The 20,398-nt window shown below is 45.3% G+C and overlaps 1 protein-coding gene across 7 annotated transcripts in view; it reads right to left on the bottom strand.

The window, feature by feature from the left end:
- The window catches only part of mapk10 (mitogen-activated protein kinase 10), a 147,817-nt gene extending 136,546 nt beyond the window's left edge, over positions 1-11,271 (bottom strand). For all 7 annotated transcript variants that reach the window (XM_046305633.1, XM_046305632.1, XM_046305637.1 and 4 more), the window contains exon 1: positions 11,026-11,271. In XM_046305633.1, the coding sequence (XP_046161589.1) occupies positions 11,026-11,028 (3 nt within the window). In that variant the 5' untranslated portion in view covers positions 11,029-11,271. The remainder of the gene's footprint in view (positions 1-11,025) is intronic.
- Positions 11,272-20,398: the final 9,127 nt, after the last annotated feature.

Consider the following 20,398-nt stretch of genomic DNA (forward strand, 5'->3'; position numbering starts at 1 on the left):
CCTATCCTGGACATCCCATTAAAGAGTCCTATCCTGGACATCCCATTAAAGAGTCCTATCCTGGACATCCCATTAAAGAGTCCTATCCTGGACATCCCATTCAAGTGTCCTATCCTGGACATCCCAAAACCTGATCTGACCAATTAGATTAACTTAGATTCTTCCTCTTGGTCTCCCTGTTTTAATTGAGCAGAACGTGGGTGCAGTAGGCCACTTCTGAATGTGAATGTGTTGTTGTTGTTGTTGTTGATTATGTTTTACTAACTTCTCCTTTATAGTGTATAATGTAATTCAGGTCTAAGACGCTGTTGATACTATTATAAATGTAATTCAGGACTTAGACACTGTTGATACTATTATGAATGTAATTCAGGTCTTAGACACTGTTGATACTATTATAATGTAATTCAGGTCTTAGACACTGTTGATTCTATTGTAGTGTAATTGTAAATCCATTGCCCTAATGTACCAGTCTGTTTCCCTACAAATGACAACCTGGTACACAACAATTAAAAACAATCAGCATGAGCTGTAACATAACATGTTGTTCACATCCTGTCACAGATTCTCCTGATATTCTCCTACTTCTCACAGGAGACAGCCTTTAAGGCAGCTTACACACATCGCATGAATGTGTCAGTGATTTGCTCCCTCTCTCCCTTTCACTCTCTCTCTCCCTTTCTGTCTCTCTCACTCTCTCTCTCTCTCTCCCTCTCTCCCTTTCTGTCTCTTTCACTCTCTCTCCCTCTCTCCCTTTCTGTCTCTTTCACTCTCTCTCCCTTTCTGTCTCTTTCACTCTCTCTCTCTCTCTCTCTCCCCCTTTCTGTCTCTTTCACTCTCTCTCTCTCTCTCTCTCTCTCTCTCTCTCTCTCTCTCTCTCTCTCTCTCTCCCTTTCTGTCTCTTTCACTCTCTCTCTCTCTCTCTCTCTCCCTTTCTGTCTCTTTCACTCTCTCTCTCTCTCTCTCTCCCTTTCTGTCTCTTTCAATCTCTCACTCTAGGCCACTTCTGAATGTGAATGTGTTGTTGTTGTTGTTGTTGATTATGTTTTACTCTCCCTTTTTGTCTCTTTCACTCTCTCTCTCTCTCTCTCTCTCCCTTTCTGTCTCTTTCACTCTCTCTCTCTCTCTCTCTCTCCCCTTTCTGTCTCTTTCACTCTCTCTCTCTCTCTCTCTCTCTCTCTCTCTCTCTCTCTCTCTCTCTCTCTCTCTCTCTCTCTCTCTCTCTCTCTCTCTCTCTCTCTCTCTCTCTCTCTCTCCCTTTCTTCTTTCACTCTCTCTCTCTCTCTCTCTCTCTCTCTCTCTCTCTCTCTCTCTCTCTCTCTCTCTCTCTCTCTCTCTCTCTCTCTCTCTCACTCTCTCTCTCTCTCCCTTTCTGTCTCTTTCACTCTCTCTCTCTCTCTCTCTCTCCCTTTCTGTCTCTTTCACTCTCTCTCTCTCTCTCCCTTTCTGTCTCTTTCACTCTCTCTCCATCTACAATACTGCAGCAGAAAGCCGTTGATTCCTCATTTCTACCCTCCCTTATCCCTCTTTCCTTTCCTCCCTCTGAGTCCTCACTCCTTTCCTCTCCTCCCTCTGAGTCCTCACTCCTTTCCTCTCCTCCCTCTGAGTCCTCACTCCTTTCCTCTCCTCCCTCTGAGTCCTCACTCCTTTCCTCTCCTCTCTCTGAGTCCTCACTCCTTTCCTCTCCTCCCTCTGAGTCCTCACTCCTTTCCCCTCCTCCCTCTGAGTCCTCACTCCTTTCCTCTCCTCCCTCTGAGTCCTCACTCCTTTCCTCTCCTCCCTCTGAGTCCTCACTCCTTTCCTCTCCTCCCTCTGAGTCCTCACTCCTTTCCCCTCCTCCCTCTGAGTACTCACTCCTTTCCTCTCCTCCCTCTGAGTCCTCACTCCTTTCCTCTCCTCCCTCTGAGTCCTCACTCCTTTCCCCTCCTCCCTCTGAGTCCTCACTCCTTTCCTCTCCTCCCTCTGAGTCCTCACTCCTTTCCTCTCCTCCCTCTGAGTCCTCACTCCTTTCCCCTCCTCCCTCTGAGTCCTCACTCCTTTCCTCTCCTCCCTCTGAGTCCTCACTCCTTTCCTCTCCTCTCTCTGAGTCCTCACTTCTTTCCTCTCCTCCCTCTGAGTCCTCACTCCTTTCCTCTCCTCCCTCTGAGTCCTCACTCCTTTCCCCTCCTCCCTCTGAGTCCTCACTCCTTTCCTCTCCTCCCTCTGAGTCCTCACTCCTTTCCTCTCCTCTCTCTGAGTCCTCACTTCTTTCCTCTCCTCCCTCTGAGTCCTCACTCCTTTCCTCTCCTCTCTCTGAGTCCTCACTCCTTTCCACCCCTCCCTCTGTGTTCCATTGCAACAGCTTCATTCAGTAGCTCCTCCTGCTGCATTCACCCATCCCTCCATCCCTCCTTCTCTCCATCCCTGTGTAACGCAGCCTTCTTTCCCTCCATCTGGACTCTGGGGAGGTTTGCAGGCCCAGCCAGAAAAACACTGCCGTTGAGCATAGTGTACGTTGTGGGAAAGAAGGGCTCTCATCCCTCCATGTTTCAGAAAGGGTAGCCACATAAGATACTTCATTCCCCACTAAACAAAGAGAAAAAGGAACACAACTGTCCCCTTGCCACAATACAATATGTACAGTTGAAGTCAGAAGTTTACATGCATTTAGGTTGGAATCATGAAATCTCGTTTTTTCAACCACTCCACACATTTTTTGTTAACAAACTATAGTTTTGGCAAGTCTGTTAGGACATCTACTTTGTGCATGACACAAGTAATTTTTCCAACAATTGTGTATAGACAGATTATTTCACCTATAATTCAATGTATCACAATTCCAGTGGGTCTGAAGTGTACATACACTAAGTTGACTGTGCCTTTAAACAACTTGGAAAATTCCACAAAATGATGTCATGGCTTTAGAAGCTTCTGATAGGCTAATTGACATAATTTGAGTCAATTGGAGGTGTACCTGGGGATGTATTTCAAGGCCTACCTTCAAACTCAGAGTCTCTTTGCTTGACATCATGGGAAAATCTAAATAAATCAGCCAAGACCCCAGAAAAACAATTGTAGACCTCCACAAGTCTGGTTCATCCTTGGGAGCAATTTCCAAATGCTTGAAGGTACCACGTTCATCTGTACAAACAATAGTACGCAAGTAGAAACACCATGGGACCACGCAGCCGTCATACCGCTCAGGAAGGAGATGCGTTCTGTCTCCTAGAGATTAACGTACTTTGGTGCGAAAAGTGCAAATCAATTCCATAACAACAGCAAAGGACCTTGTGAAGATGCTGGAGGAAACAGGTACAAAAGTATCTATATCCACAGTAAAACAAGTCCTATATCGTCATAACCTGAAAGGCGGTTCAACAAGGAAGAAGCCACTGATCCAAAACCGCCATAAAAAAGCCAGACTACGGTTTGCAACTGCACATGGGGACAAAGATCATACTTTTTGGAGAAATGTCCTCTGGTCTGATAAAACGAAAATAGAATTGTTTGGCCATAATAACCATCGTTATGTTAAGAGGAAAAAGGGGGAGGCTTGCAAGCCGAAGAACACCATCCCAACCGTGAAGCACGGGGATGGCAGCATCATGTTGTGGGGGTGCTTTGCTGCAGGAGGGACTGGTGCACTTCACAAAGTAGATGTTATCATGAGGTAGGAAAATGATTTGGATATATTGAAGCAACATCTCAAGACATCAGTCAGGAAGTGAAAGCTTGGTCACAAATGGGTCTTCCAAATGAACAATGGCCCCAAGCATACTTCCATAGTTGTGGAAAATGGCTTAAGGACAACAAAGTCAAGGTATTGGAGTGGCCATCACAAAGCCCTGCCCTCAGTCCTATAGAACATTTTTGGGCAGAATTGAAAACCCGTGTGCGAGCAAGGAGGCCTACAAACCTGACTCAGTTACACCAGCTCTGTCAGGAGGAATGGGCCAAAATTAACCCAACTTTTGTGGGAAGCTTGTGGAAGGCTATCCGAAACATTTGACCCAAGTTAAACAATTTAAAGGCAATGCTACCAAATACTAATTGAGTGTATGTACATTTCTGACCCACTGGGAATGTGATGGAAGAAATAAAAGCTGAAATAAATAATTCTCTCTACTATTATTCTGACATTTCACATTCTTAAAATAAAGTTGTTATCCTAACTGACCTAAAACAGCGTACAGGATTAAATGTCGGGAATTGTGAAAAACTGAGTTTAAATGCAGTTGGCTAAGGTGTATGAAAACTTCCGACTTCAACTGTACCTGCTTTTATTAATTCCAAAAATGTTGTCTGCGTGGCAAAACTTTACTAAAATTAATTCCAACAAGGCCGAACGCAAAACAAACCTGCTCAAAATCCTGTCTAAGGAATTCGGCCTGTTTGAAGCCACAAACAAAAAGGTCAAAATACTTGCAGCACCTGTTTGAGGCGCTCGCCACAATCCAGGCCACATCTGTGAAGGACGATAGATCCTTCTCAGTCTGTGGCCGATGTATGACGAAGATCAGAAACCGCCTGAGTCTGGGAAGCATTGACGCACTGTGCTTTTTGAGAGCCCACTTCGGCAGAAAATATCTAAGTTAAACAGGTCAGCCTTATTAGGTCTAGTCAAATGATTTTGTTTGTTCATTTGCTACAGGATAAGCCTACTAGGTTGTTTTACGTAGCCGATAGCCTAAGTTTGTGTATAACATGTTATTCTGGGCCTCTCGAGTGGCACAGCGGTCTAAGGCACTGCATCGCAGTGCTTGAGGGGTCACTTCAGACCTGGGCTCGATCCCAGGCTGTGTCAAAACTGTCCGTGATCGGAAGTCCCATAGGGCGGCGCACAATTGGCCCAGCGTCGGCTGGGTTAGGGGAGGGCTTGGCCCAGCGTTGGCTGGGTTAGGGAAGGGTTTGGCCCAGCGTCGGCTGGGTTAGGGAAGGGTTTGGCCCAACGTCGGTTAGGGAAGGGTTTGGCCCAGCGTCGGCTGGGTTAGGGAAGGGTTTGGCCCAGCGTCGGCTGGGTTAGGGAAGGGTTTGGCCCAGCGTCGGTTAGGGGAGGGCTTGGCCCAGCGTTGGCTGGGTTAGGGAAGGGTTTGGCCCAGCGTCGGCTGGGTTAGGGAAGGGTTTGGCCCAGCGTCGGTTAGGGGAGGGCTTGGCCCAGCGTTGGCTGGGTTAGGGAAGGGTTTGGCCCAGCGTCGGCTGGGTTAGGGAAGGGTTTGGCCCAGCGTCGGTTAGGGAAGGGTTTGGCCCAGCGTCGGCTGGGTTAGGGGAGGGTTTGGCCCAGCGTTGGCTGGGTTAGGGAAGGGTTTGGCCCAGCGTCGGCTGGGTTAGGGAAGGGTTTGGCCGAGGGGGCTATACTTGGCTCATCGCGCTATGGCGAACCGGGCGCCTTGTTCCAACCTGCAGGCTTCAGTCGTCTGTTGAACGGTGTTTCCTCCGACACATTGGTGTAGCTGGCTTCCGGGTTAAGCAGGTGGTTGTTAAGGAGCGCGATCATAAGGGGATATAGAGATCAGCTGTTGCTCCCGAAAGGTATCTCTACCTGAAAATACATCATCTAAGTGATCGATAGTTGGTATGCCTTATTTACTTTGAAGAACTACTAAAATTGTGATTTTGTCAGACAGCCGCTCTATAAAAGATGAGATGATGGAATGAAATAATAAAGTCATCAAATGAAAAAAATGTAATATACACAACAACTCAAATATTGAATTAAAGTAAAGTATATAAATGATTGGTTGATATGTGATGAGCAGTAATGGACAGTCACTACCATCATGGGTCTTGTATTAACTGTTTTATTCTGTGTTGTGACAGCATTCAACCCCATAATGCATAGTGCATTTAATGTTTTAAAAAGAATTGAAACCGAAAAAATACAAAAATCTGTGATTATTATATATAAGGAAAATTGGCGCATTCTCAAGGAAAATATGAAACCCTAATTCAAACACAGGGAACAATCAGTTGAGATCTATTATATTGCTGCTACTGTTCTGAACTCTACTGTACATTTCAGCTGTCCCTGCTCGCCAAATATCCTCCATTGTTTGAAAAAAAGACAGGACACATTTCAAAAGCCTTGAAGAGGTAAACATGGCAAAAACACAGCTTAAAGAACTGTTATTTTATTCAGACACGCACTTCACTCTCTCTGTCTTCCAGCTCTCTCTCCCTCTTCCCTCCTCCCCTCACTCTCTCTCTCTGTCTTCCAGCTCTCTCTCCCTCTTCCCTCCTCCCCTCTCTTCCAGCTCTCTCTCTCTCTCTCTCTCTCTCTCTCTCTCTCTCTCTCTCTCTCTCTCTCTCTCTCTCTCTCTCTGTCTTCCAGCTCTCTCTCCCGGTCTCTCTCTCTCTCTCTCTCTCTCTCTCTCTGTATCTATCTCTCTCTCCCGGTCTCTCCCTCTCTCTCTCTCTATCTGTCTTCCAGCTCTCTCTCCCGGTCTCTCTCTCTCTCTCTACCGACGTCTCTCTCTCTCTCTCTCTGTCTTCCAGCTCTCTCTCCTGTCCTCTCCCTCTTCCCTCACCCTCTCTACCGCCATCTCTCTCTCTGTCTTCCAGCTCTCTCTCCTGTTCTCTCCCTCTTCCCTCACCCTCTCTACCGCCATCTCTCTCTCTGTCTCCCATTCTCTCCCTCCCTCTCTCCCTCCTTCCTTCTCTCTCTCTCTCTCGCCCCGCTCTCCCTCCTTCCTTCACTCTCTCTACCGCCGTCTCTCTCTCTCTCTCTCTCTCGCCCCTCTCTTTCTCCTAACCCCTCTTTCTCTTCCCTCCTTCAGCACGTTCTTAATCAGCCTGAAACATAATCAAGCTGGACGCCGAGGCCTTAACTGTGGATGTTGAGCCCTTCAGTGAACAAGCAGATCCCCCCTCCCGACACAGTTCTGTACACAGTCTGTGATCAAACAGCCATAGCAATAACAACATCTTTTCACCACTGATCTGTTCTTAATGTGCAACTTGTTATAATGTCATTATATTATGCCCGTAGTGGTGCACATTAAGATCAGGTCTTTGTAGCTTTCAGTCTGGATTAATGCTGTCGGCTAAATCCTTTGATGGCCCCTGCCTTGCTGTTTGACCCTAAGATTAGTTTTGCTGTTTGACCCCTGAAGTAGATTGCTCTCATTACAGATACTACTGTATGATGCTGCTTATCATAGGAGTGACTGGGCAGAGACTACATCTGCATCTCGAATGGCATTCTATTCCCTACATAGTGCGCTATAGGCCCTTGTCAAAAGTAGTGCACTATATAGGAAATATGGCATCATTTGGCACGCAAGCTACTACAGTATGGCTGACTGGCTTAGCCTTAGTCAGCTGGGAGGGAGGGTGCATAGAGACAACTGAAAAACCCCCATGCAGTATTTCCATCAAATTCATTTATGTAACCGGCTAACTGTAGCTGTCTACTGGCCAGGGCGTACTGCTAGGGTTGTCGACATACCGTGTCTATCCTTAGTGTAATGTGGCGAGGACATGGTATTGCGCAAGTTGTCGCTGAACTCTTGTCGCTGAACTCTTACCAAATGCTATTACCAAATGATATTGTAACAGCAATGTTGTTACTGTAATTACAATGTTTTTACCAAGGTTTAGGAGTTAAACTCAAACTTTAGTGGTGATAACGCAGCCGCAAGAAGAGAAAACTGCAATCTCATAGACTCCCAAGTAGCGCAGCGGTCTAATGCCCTGCATCTCAGTGCAAGAGGCGTCACTGCAGTCCCTGGTTCGAATCCAGGCTGCATCACATCTGGACGTGATTGGGAGCCCCATAGGGCGGCATACAATTGGCACAGCGTCGTCCGGGTATGGCCGGTGTAGACCGTCATTGTAAATAAGAAATTGTTCTTAACTGACTTAAATAAAGGTTACTTTAAAAAATATTAAATAGCCACAATAACACAGATGAAAGTAGTGTGCCAGCCTCACCCACATCAGGAGCCAGTGTTACGGCATCATCCACATCAGGAGCCAGTGTTATGCAAGCTGCAGTATTCAGACCAGGTCCAGAGTGCAAGCTGCAGTATTCAGACCAGGTCCAGAGAGCTATCTGCAGTATTCAGACCAGGTCCAGAGTGCTAGCTGCAGTATTCAGACCAGGTCCAGAGAGCTATCTGCAGTATTCAGACCAGGACCAGAGAGCTATCTGCAGTATTCAGACCAGGTCCAGAGAGCTAGCTGTAGTATTCAGACCAGGTCCAGAGAGCTAGCTGTAGTATTCAGACCAGGTCCAGAGAGCTATCTGTAGTATTCAGACCAGGTCCAGAGAGCTAGCTGTAGGGCTGGGATGGATGGGATGGCATCCTGTCTAACAACAGCTTGTGATGTTACCTAGCAGGGTGTCAACCTGGCCTATTTCATAATGAAAACACATCACTGAAAAGTCCCTCTCCAGTATAGTGTTGAGAGCTAAGATGGCATCCTGTCTAGTAACAACAGCTTGGATGTTACCTAGCAGGTGGTCAACCTGGCCTATTTCATAATGAAAAAAATGTCACAAACTGTGAAATCCCTCTGCTGTTCAGCCTTGTTTACTTGATGCTGGTACATTTGACCGGCTGAATTGTCGCAGCAAATAATTGTTTTTCATTACTCCCTGTCACCTTGATATACACTTCCTTCCTCTATGATGTGACATGATATTCAAGTATTGATGATCAATGCAAAGACATGTCTAATCAGAATCGATTCAGACATAACGTTTAGCAGGAAACCTCTCTCTCTCCCTCTCTATCTCTGTTGGAATGGGACCATCGTTGGCTGAAGAGTTTGCCCTCCATCTCTAATTCCTCAGTGAGGTGACCGTGAATAGTATTATCTCTGATGATGCGATCTAACTCACTGGAACTCAGTGGAGGATGCCAGCCTGCCAGGCCAGCCATACTTAGTTTAGACATTGGGCTTCCTGCCTCAGGCTTCACTTCGATACCAGCCTGCCAGGCCAGCCATACATAGTTCAGGCATTGGGCTTCCTGCCTCAGGCTTCACTTCGATGCCAGCCTGCCAGGCCAGCCATACATAGTTCAGGCATTGGGCTTCCTGCCTGAAGCCTTCACTATGCCACTACTCCCAAGATGCTCATTACCGGGGATATCATGATGTACCTAGTCGCCCTAATGAAGGACAAATGGCATCATCCATCATACGGTGGGGCAGACAGACAGACAGACAGACAGACAGACAGACAGACAGACAGACAGACAGACAGACAGACAGACAGACAGACAGACAGACAGACAGACAGACAGACAGACAGACAGACAGACAGACAGACAGACAGACAGACAGACAGACAGACAGACAGACAGACAGACAGACAGACAGACAGACAGACAGACAGACAGACAGACAGACAGACAGACAGACAGACAGACAGACAGACAGACAGACAGACAGACAGACAGACAGACAGACAGACACCTACAAACTGTAGGACAGGAATAATGAATAATAGATGATTAGGTGAATGGCGATGCTTTGATAAATGTGTCTATCATTCGGATATGTAACACTGGTGGGAGAACTATCGATTATTTGGTTCTGGTTCTCACTTGTATTCTATGATCTTCTTCAAGTTTCATATTCTTCGGGCTGCTGTCTGTACTGGTAATCCTGAGGCTTCCTTCACATATTATTATTTATTATTACATCTCAGCATCCTCTTATATTTCCAGAACATGACTGAAAGTCATTGGTCCAGACATTGATCCCAGTACAGGAAGCTATGATATTCACCAAACTAGATTATATTCGCCTAGAAGTCATTGTTTCAAACCCATACCTTTTCTGATTATGTTTCCAAACGACTTATCAAATAAATATTTGCAGTCTGTACCAGCCATCTCTCAGGCCTCTTGAGGTGTCAAATTTACAAAAACAACACATTGTTTAAATAAAATTTAAAAAAATATGTTCTCATTTTCGTCACTGAGTGAGCATATTGCACCATTCCATTAGCGACCTACTACAGTTGTCCTGTATCAATAATGCATTGTATTCCATGTCTTTGCTGCATTAGGATGACTACAGCTCTTCTCCCAAATAGAGGCATTTTTGTTTTTCCACAGTCTCCAATCTTTCTATGGGCTTATCATATACAGTAAGGCACAGCCTCCGACACATCTCATCATCACTGTGCAATAATATGTCCATTCATTCATGATCTTTCTAGAGGAATTCATTTACTCTTCAATACAAATTAGTCAATGTGCACTTTATAATTGAGATGGTTTGATGCAAAGGCATTCTATAGGAAATGGGAGTCCATTGTCCACACACACATAGGCAATTTTCACAAGGTGCAAATGACGTCAGAGAATGGGTTGGAATACAGGGCCGTGTACAAAGCTCCGGGTGAACGGTCCACCGTTCAAGTTGATAACATCTAATTCAACTTCATTGTAGGTCTTGATACGATCTAAAGAAGCAATGTCAAATAAGTAGAATTATTTGCACCTAGTGTCCCTCTGTCATGTCAATGCATGACAGTTGAATATGACGCATTCTATCAGTGTCCTGTAATTAATGGCCACGTTACGAGGACAGGTGAGGTGACTTCAGTCAGGCACGGTGTATTATACAACAAGATTGTCAAAATAATATTGAATATGATAGAACCACATAGAAAATATGGCTGAATTAGCCTTATAAACTCTAAATAATAGACTACCATTCACTCCTGTGTGGCCATATTCATTGATGTTGCAACATTGTTGCCATTATATAATCGACTGCTGATACATAAAGAAAACACATCAAGCATTTGTGCACTAGCGGAAAACAACCTTTTGTCCTGCATCAAAACGATATCCTATCAAATCAACGCATGTGTATCACTTCCATATCACACTACTACCCACCGATGTATAATATAGCTACACAGGACAACAGAGTCAAATCAAAAAGTTTGTTATTGTCGCTGTCGCGTTCCAAAGCGGAAAGAATTTAGTTAACCTCCGTAGCAGATCAATATTCATCACCCCACCCTTCAGCAGTTCCCGCTGCATTAATATCACAGTTCCACCGCACCACACCGCGCAGACCTACCATTCCGTGCCAGCTGACGACGATCCTAGTCCGGTGACAGTTCTGTTCAAAACATTCCGACGGGGGACATTTAACGACTTTTACACGCACAGAATAATACACGTGGAGATGGAGATAACTAGAAAGAAAGGAAAACCCAGCGATGGATGAAGAATACCCTAGAAATCGAGATTGCAAATGCTGAATCACTCCCCGTTCACCGTATTGCAACCATTGTGTTGCAAGATGCTGGCTGTACAACCATTGTGGACCTACCAGAGAAGAGGAGGGAGAAGAAAAAAACACAAGGGGTTTAGGGAAATAAGTTGCTATGGCAACCGAAAGGAGCAAAAGTGACGTCAATGCCCGGAGCACATAGGAGGGCCTGGATGGGAGGGGTGGGTATGGAGGAGAGAAGGCTCCCCCTCTCTCTCTCTCTTCCTTTCGCTCTGATCCTGCACCTTCCTCCCTCTGAGCATGGCCATATCAGTAGGCCTCACTCATCAGCCCACACACACACACAGCTTTCCTTTTTTGATTCTATAAACATTTAAGAATGCAAACATAGTGTAGGCGACATGCCACAGCTCAAATTCAATGACTGTGCCTGTGCAAAGCTAAAGATGTGTTTTTATTTTTTTACGCAAACTGAACCGTTTTAATGTATAGATTTTTTAAAACCTTTATTTAACTAGGCAAGTCAGTTAAGAACAAATTCTTATTTACAATGACTGCCTACCAAAAGGCAAAAGGCCTCCTGCGGAGACCGGACTGGGATAAAATAATAATAATAATAATATATAAACATAGGACAAAACACATCACGACATGAGAGACAACACAGCACTACATAAAGAGAGACCTAAGACAACAACATTGCAAGGCAGCAACACAACATGGTAGCAACACAACATGACAACACAGCATGGTAGCAACACAACATGGCAGCAGCACAAATCATTGTACAAACATTATTGGGCACAGACAACAGCACACAGGGCAAGAAGGTAGAGACAACAATACATCACGCAAAGCAGCCACAACTGTCAGTAAGAGTGTCCATGATTGAAGAGATTGAGATAAAACTGTCCAGTTTGAGTGCATGTTGCAGCTTGTTCCAGTCACTAGCTGCAGCAAACTGAAAAGAGGAGCCTCCCAGGTGCTTGGGGGCCTTTAACAAAATGTGACTGGCAGAACGGGTGTTGTATGTGGAGGATGAGGGCTGCAGTAGATATCTCAGATAAGGGGGAGTGAGTCCTAAGAGGGTTTTATAAATAAGCATCAACCAGTGGGTCTTGCGACGGGTATACAGAGATGACCAGTTTACAGAGGAGTATAGAATGCAGTGATGTGTCCTATAAGGAGCATTGGTGGCAAATCTGATGGCCGAATGGTAAAGAACATCTAGCCGCTCGAGGGCACCCTTACCTGCGGATCTATAAATTATGTCTCCCTAATCTAGCATGGGTAGGATGGTCATCGGAATCAGGGTTAGTTTGACAGCTGTGGTGAAAGAGGAGCGATTACAATTGAAGAAACCAAGTCTAGATTTAACTTTAGCCTGCAGCTTTGATATGTGCTCAGAGAAGGACAGTGTACCTTCTGTAGCTCAGTTGGTAGAGCATGGTGCTTGTAATGCCAGGGTAGTGGGTTCAATCCCCGGGACCACCCATACGTAGAATGTATGCACACATGACTGTAAGTTGCTTTGGATAAAAGCGTCTGCTAAATGGCATATATTATTATTATTATATTGCCTTCTAGCCATACTCCCAAATACTTGAATGAGGTGACTACCTCAAGCTCTAAACCCTTCGAGGTAGTAATCACACCTGGGGGAGAGGGGCACTCTTCTTACCAAACCACAACCTTTGTTTTGGAGGTGTTCAGAACAAGGTTTAGGGTAGAGAAAGCTTGTTGGGCACTAAGAAAGCTTTGTTTAAAGCATTTAACACAAATTCCGGGGAGGGACCAGCTGAGTATAAGACTGTATCATCTGCATATAAATGGATGAGAGAGCTTCCTAGAAGAGCATGGGGCCTATGATTGACCCTTGGGGTACTCCCTTGTGACAGGCAGTGGCTGAGACAGCAGATTTTCTGATGTTATACACTGCACTCTTTGAGAGAGGTAGTTAGCAAACCAGGCCAAAGACCCCTCAGAGACATCAATACTCCTTAGCCGGCCAACAAGAATGGAATGGTCTACCGTGCCAAAAGCTTTGGCCAAGTTAATAAAAATAGCAGCACAACATTGCTTAGAATCAAGGGCAATGGTGACATCATTGAGGACCTTTAAGGTTGCAGTGACACATCCATAACCTGAGCGGAAACCAGATTGCACACCAGAGAGAAAACTATAGACATCAAGAAAACCAATTAGTTGATTATTGACAAGTTTTTCCAACACTTTGGATAAACAGGGCAAAATAGAAATAGGCCTGTAACAGTTAGGATCAGCTTGATCTCCCCTTTAAATACAGGATGTACCGTGGCTCTGCCTTCCAAGCAATGGGAACCTCCCCAGAGAGGAGAGACCGGTTAAAAAGGTCAGAGATATGCTCTCTCTGTGGATCTAACCCCAAGAAGTTCTGGAAAACATCATTAAAGACCTGAAGAATAAACCCTCCTCCACCCAGCTGCCAATGTCCCTTAATGTTGATAATGTGGTTGTTACTGACAAGAAGAACATTGGCTGAGCTCTTTAATCACCACTTCATTAAGTCAGGATTCCTGCCATTTGACTTTTATCAGCAGTCATGCCATTCCGTATGGGTGCCAGTCCAACATTTCCTCATCTCCCAACCCTTCTAATGCGACTATCCCCGATGCTCCTCCCTCTTTTTCCCCTGCCCCGCTACAAAGTTTCTCCCTGCAGGCAGTCACTGAGTCCAAGGTGCTGAATGAGCTCCTGAAACTTGACCCCCAAAAAACATCTGGGTCAGGTGGTTTATACCCTTTCTTCTTAAAATACCTAACTTTGGTCTTCCGGATAGCCTGAGTGCACTTATTTCTCATTTGCCTGAATGAGAGCCAGTCAGCCTGAGTGTGCGTGTGCTGAGCCTTTCACTCCACTGAAAATGTCAAAGAAGAAAGTCCAACATAGGGGATCAAGCTGATTCTATATCATTTTATAGAGGCCAGTTCATGAAGGCTTGCTTTTTATCAAGCGTCTATAACAAATCAGGACAGGTCGTTTCACTGAGCAGCCATTACGAACACAGGCTGTAAAACAGGGATCACTTAAGGTCATTACAGAAAACACCAGACTGATACCTATCAAGATTATTTGTGAGGATAACATGAAGTAGAGTAGTCTTTTCTGGGTGTTTGGAGTCACGCCTTGTGGGATTGGTGATAATCTGAGAAAGATTTAGGGAGTCCCATTGCTTTAGGACTTGGTCAGGTGGTTTAAGCATGTCCCAGTTTAGGTCACCTAGCAAGACAAATTCAGATGCCGTGTACAGGGCCAGGAGAGAGCTTAAAATTAAGGCAAGTAGGGTACAGGCCGGTGTTGATGGAGGACGATAGCACACAGCAACAGTCAACAAAGAGCTATTTGAAAGTTTAATGCTTAAAACCAGCAAATCAAATTGTTTAGGGAGAGACTTGGTGGAGACAACCGAGCACTGAAGGTGATCCTTGGTAAAGATTGCCACTCCACCACCTTTGGAAGATCTGTTTTGCCGAAAAAGGTTATAACCAGAAAGGTTAACATCAGTATTCAAAATACTCTACTTTAACCACATCTCAGTAATGACCAACACATCTGGATTGGTCACGGTTACAATACGATAGGAGGCCAAATGTCTGTGTAACCAATAGCGAGTCAGAGTCCCGATTGTGGGAACAAATCCAGTCTGTCCCATGGTTGGGTAAAGAAAGTTTGTTGTCAACAAAGCATGCAGGAGTCATGAGGCAAATAGTAATTTGAGTCAATTTGAGGTGTACCTGTGGATGTATTTCAAGGCCTACCTTCAAACTCAGTGCCTCTTTGCTTGACATCTTGGGAAAATCAAAAGAAAATCAGCCAAGACCTCTGCCGAGCGTGCTGTCTATTGGTCTGATATGCACGTCCATATATTTATACAGTTGAAGTCGGATGTTTACATATACTTAGTTTGGAGTCATTAAAACTCGTTTTTCAACCACTCCACAAAATTCTTGTTAACAAACTATAGTTTTTGGCAAGTCAGTTAGGACATCTACTTTGTGCATGACACAAGTACTTTTTCCAACAATTGTTTACAGACAGATTATTTCACTTATAATTCACTATTCACAATTCCAGTGGGTCACATACACTAAGTTGACTGTGCCTTTAAACAGCTTGGAAAATTCAATAAAATGATGTCATGGCTTTAGAAGCTTCTGATGGGCTAATTGACATCATTTGAGTCAATTGGAGGTGTACCTGTGGATGTATTTCAAGGCCTACCTTCAAACTCAGTGCCTCTTTGCTTGATATCATGGGAAAATCAAAATAAATCATCCAAGACCTCAGAAAAAAATTGTAGACCTCCACAAGTCTGGTTCATCTTTGGGAACAATTTCCAAACGCCTGAAGGTACCACGTTCATCTGTACAAACAATAGTACACAGGTATAAACACCATGGGACCACGCAGCCCTCAGGAAGGAGATGCGTTCTGTCTCCTAGAGATGAACGTACTTTGGTGCGAAAAGTGAAAATCAATCCCAGAACAACAGCAAAGGACATTGTGAAGATGCTGGAGGAAACAGGTACATAAACTGTAAGTTGGTTCAACAAGGAAGAAGCCACTGCTAAAAAACCGCCATAAAAAATCCAGACTACGGTTTGCAACTGCACATGGGGACAAAGATTGTACTTTTTGGAGAAATGTCCTCAAGTCTGATGTCCAATGACCCCAAGCCTACTTCCAAAGTTGTGGAAAAATGGCTTAAGGACAACAAAGTCAAGGTATTGGAGTGGCCATCACAAAGCCCTGACCTCAAGCCTGTGGAAAATTTGTGGGCAGAATTGAAAAAGTGTGTGTGAGCAAGGAGGCCTACAAACCTGACTCAGTTACACCAGCTCTGTCAGGAGGCCTACAAACCTGACTCAGTTACACCAGCTCTGTCAGGAGGCCTACAAACCTGACTCAGTTACACCAGCTCTGTCAGGAGGCCTACAAACCTGACTCAGTTACACCAGCTCTGTCAGGAGGAATGGGCCAAAATTCACCCAACGTATTGTGGGAAGCTTGTGGAAGGCCACCAGAAATGTTTGACCCAAGGTTAAATTGTTCAAGGCAATGCTATCAAATGCTAATTGAGTGTATGTGATGAAATAAATAAAAGCTGAAATAAATCATTGACTCTACTATTATTCTGACATTTCACAATCTTAAAATATAGTGGTGATCCTAACTGACCTAAGACAGGGAGTTTTTACTTTGATTAAATGTCAGGAATGTTTAAAAACTGAGTTTAAAATATATTTGGCTAAGGTTTATGTGAACTTCTGACTTCAACTGTATATTCTTAATTCCCTTCCATTACTTAGATCTGTGTGTATTAGGTATTTGTTGTGAAATTGTTAGATATTGCTGCATTGTTGGAAAAAGAACCACAAGCATTTTGCTACACCCACAATAACATCTGCAAAACACATGTATGTGACAAATCAAATTTGATTTGATTAAACTTAATATGCGTGTTTGGAAACATACGAGTGCAAGATCAAGTCAAGCTTCAGCGCATGATTAAGACGGCGGGAAGGATAATTGGTATAGATCAAGAATCAGCCACCAACCTGTAAACTCATCCTTCTAAAACGTGAAAGCATTTTACAAGACAGTACTCACCCCCCTTTCACTCAAAACTCATCCTTCTAAAACGTGAAAGCATTTTACAGGACAGTACTCACCCCCCTTTCACTCAAAACTCATCCTTCTAAAACGTGAAAGCATTTTACAGGACAGTACTCACCCCCCTTTCACTCAAAACTCATCCTCCTAAAACGTGAAAGCATTTTACAGGACAGTACTCACCCCCTTTCACTCAAAACTCATCCTCCTAAAACTTGAAAGCATTTTACAGGACAGTACTCACCTCCCTTTCACTCAAAACCCATCCTTCTAAAACGTAAAAGCATTTTACAGGACAGTACTCACCTCCCTTTCACTCAAAACTCATCCTTCTAAAACGTGAAAGCATTTTACAGGACAGTACTAACCTCCCTTTCACTCAAAACACATCCTTCTAAAACGTGAAAGCATTTTACAGGACAGTACTCACCTCCTTCACTCAAAACTCATCCTCCTAAAACGTGAAAGCATTTTACAGGACAGTACTAACCTCCCTTTCACTCAAAACTCATCCTTCTAAAACGTGAAAGCATTTTACAGGACAGTACTCACCTCCCTTCACTCAAAACTCATCCTTCTAAAACGTGAAAGCATTTTACAGGACAGTACTCACCTCCCTTTCACTCAAAACTCATCCTCCTAATGTCATGTTTTGTCATATATTGTCTTGTCATTATGCTTTCCCTTCTGTTCGTTTCCCCCTGCTGGTCTTATTAGGTTCGTTCCCTTTTTCTATCCCTCTCTCTCCCCCTCCCTCTCTCTCCTCTCTCTATCGTTCCGTTCCTGCTCCCAGCTGTTCCTCATTCTCCTAACTCACTCATTTAGTCTTTTTACACCTGTTCCCTATTTTGTCTTCTGATTTGAGTCCCTATTTCTCCCCTTGTTTTCCACTTCTGTCCTTGTCGGATCCTTGTCTATGGTTCACCGTGCTGTGTCTGTGTATCGCCCTGTCGTGTCGTGTTTCCCTCAGATGCTGCGTGGTGAGCAGGTGTCTGAGTCTGCTACGTTCAAGTGCCTTCCCGAGGCAACCTGCAGTTCAAGATCGAGTCTCCAGTCTGTTCTCGTCATTACGAGTGGAATTGTGCTTTATGATTGTATTTTTTACTTTACTGGATTAAAGACTCTGTTTTCGCCAAGTCGCTTTTGGGTCCGCATTCACCTGCATAACAGAAGGATCCGACCAAGAATGGACCCAGCGACTATGGATTCTCTCTACTCTACTCTCGAGTTCCAGGGAGCGATGCTCGGCAGACACGAGCAGGAATTGTCTGCTGCTCGGCATGCCGTTGAAACCCTGGCCGCTCAGGTCTCCGACCTCTCAGGACAGTATCAGAGTCTTCGTCTCGTGTCACCAGCTACTTCCGGTTCTTCCGAGCCTCCGGAACCTAGGGTTAATAACCCACCATGTTATTCTGGGCAGCCCACTGAGTGCCGCTCCTTTCTCACCCAGTGTGATATAGTGTTCTCTCTCCAACCCAACACATACTCAAGAGAGAGAGCTCGGATTGCCTACGTCATATCACTCCTTACTGGTCGGGCTCGGCAGTGGGGCACAGCTATCTGGGAGGCAAGCGCTGAGTGTACTAACAATTATCTGAACTTTAAAGAGGAGATGATAAGGGTTTTTGATCGCTCAGTTTTTGGGAAAGAAGCTTCCTGGTCCTTGTCTTCCCTATGTCAAGGTAATCGATCCATAACGGATTACTCTATAGAGTTTCGCACTCTTGCTGCCTCCAGTAACTGGAACGAGCAGGCGTTGCTCGCTCGTTTTCTGGAGGGACTCCACGCTAAGGTTAAGGATGAGATTCTCTCTCGGGAGGTTCCATCCAGCGTGGATTCTTTGATTGAACTCGCTATTCGCATTGAACGACGGGTAGATCTTCGTCACCGAGCTCATAGAAGAGAGCTCGCGTTAACTGTGTCTCCCCTCTCTCCGACACTACCGTCTTTCCCCACTGACTCAGGTGTTGAGCCCATGCAGCTGGGGGTATTCGCATCTCGACTAAGGAGAGGGAACGGAGAATCACCAACCGCCTCTGTCTCTATTGCGGTTCCGCTGGTCATTTTGTCATTTCATGTCCAGTTAAAGGCCAGAGCTCATCAGTAAGCGGAGGGCGACTGATAAGCGCTACTAGACGGTCCTCTCCGTCAAGTACATGTACTACCTTACCGGTCCATCTACGCTGGACCGGATCGGCAGCTTCCTGCAGTGCATTAATAGACTCTGGGGCAGAGGGCTGTTTTATGGACGAAGCCTGGGCGCGGGAACATGACATTCCTCTCAGACAGTTAGGGAGCCCACGGTCATGTTTGCCTTGGATGGTAGTCCTCTCCCCAGTATATTATATGAAACACTACCTTTAACCCTCACTGTATCTGGTAACCATAGTGAGACCATTTCTTTTTTGATTTTTTGTTCACCTTTTACACCTGTTGTTTTGGGTCATCCCTGGCTAGTGTGTCATAATCCTTCTTTTGATTGGTCTAGTAATTCTATCCTTTCCTGGAACGTTTCTTGTCATGTGAAGTGTTTAATGTCTGCTATTTCTCCTGTTTGTTCTGTCCCCTCTTCTCAGGAGGAACCTGGTGATTTGACAGGAGTGCCGGAGGAATATCATGGTCTGCGCACGGTCTTCAGTCGGTCCAGAACCAACTCCCTTCCTCCTCACCGGTCGTATGATTGTTGTTCTGATCTCTTTAAGAAGCGTTTTGCATCCGCTCCTATCCTTGTTGCACCTGACGTCACTAAACAATTTATTGTTGAGGTTGACGCGTCGGGGGTGGGCGTGGGAGCCATTCTGTCCCAGCGCTCCGATACTGACGATGGGGTCCACCCTTGTGCGTATTTTTCTCATCGCCTGTCACCGTCGGAACGTAACTATGATGTGGCTAACCGCGAACTGCTCGCCATCCGTTTAGCCCTAGGCAAATGGCGACAGTGGTTGGAGGGGGCGACCGTTCAATTTGTCGTTTGGACTGACCAAGAGAACCTTGAGTACATCTGTTCTGCCAAACGACTGAATGCGCGTCATGCTCGTTGGGCGTTGTTTTTCGCTCGTTTCGAATTCGTTATTTCTTATTGCCCGGGTACTAAGAACACCAAGCCTCATGCTTTATCCCGTCTCTTTAGTTCTTCTGTGGCTTCTACCGATCCCGAGGGGATCCTTCCTGTTGGGCGTGTTGTCAGGTTGACTGTCTGGGGAATTGAGAGACAGGTTAAGCAAGCACTCACGCACACTGCGTCGCCGCGCGCTTGCCCTAGTAACCTTCTTTTCGTTCCTGTTTCTACTCGTCTGGCTGTTCTTCAGTGGGCTCACTCTGCCAAGTTAGCTGGCCATCCCGGCGTTCGGGGTACGCTTGCTTCTATTCGCCAGCGGTTTTGGTGGCCTACTCAGGAGCGTGACACGCGCCGTTTCGTGGCTGCGTGTTCAGACTGCGCGCAGAAGAAGTCTGGTAATTTTTTTCTGCTTCTGCTCCTGGTCTTGCTGGGTCTCAGTCTGTTCCCTGCCATCGCATCTCTCCTGTTCTTGTTCCTGCCCTTGCTGTGTCTCAGTCTGTCCCTAGT

Source organism: Oncorhynchus gorbuscha, linkage group LG16, assembly GCF_021184085.1.
Source record: "Oncorhynchus gorbuscha isolate QuinsamMale2020 ecotype Even-year linkage group LG16, OgorEven_v1.0, whole genome shotgun sequence".
Classification (NCBI taxonomy): domain Eukaryota; kingdom Metazoa; phylum Chordata; class Actinopteri; order Salmoniformes; family Salmonidae; genus Oncorhynchus; species Oncorhynchus gorbuscha.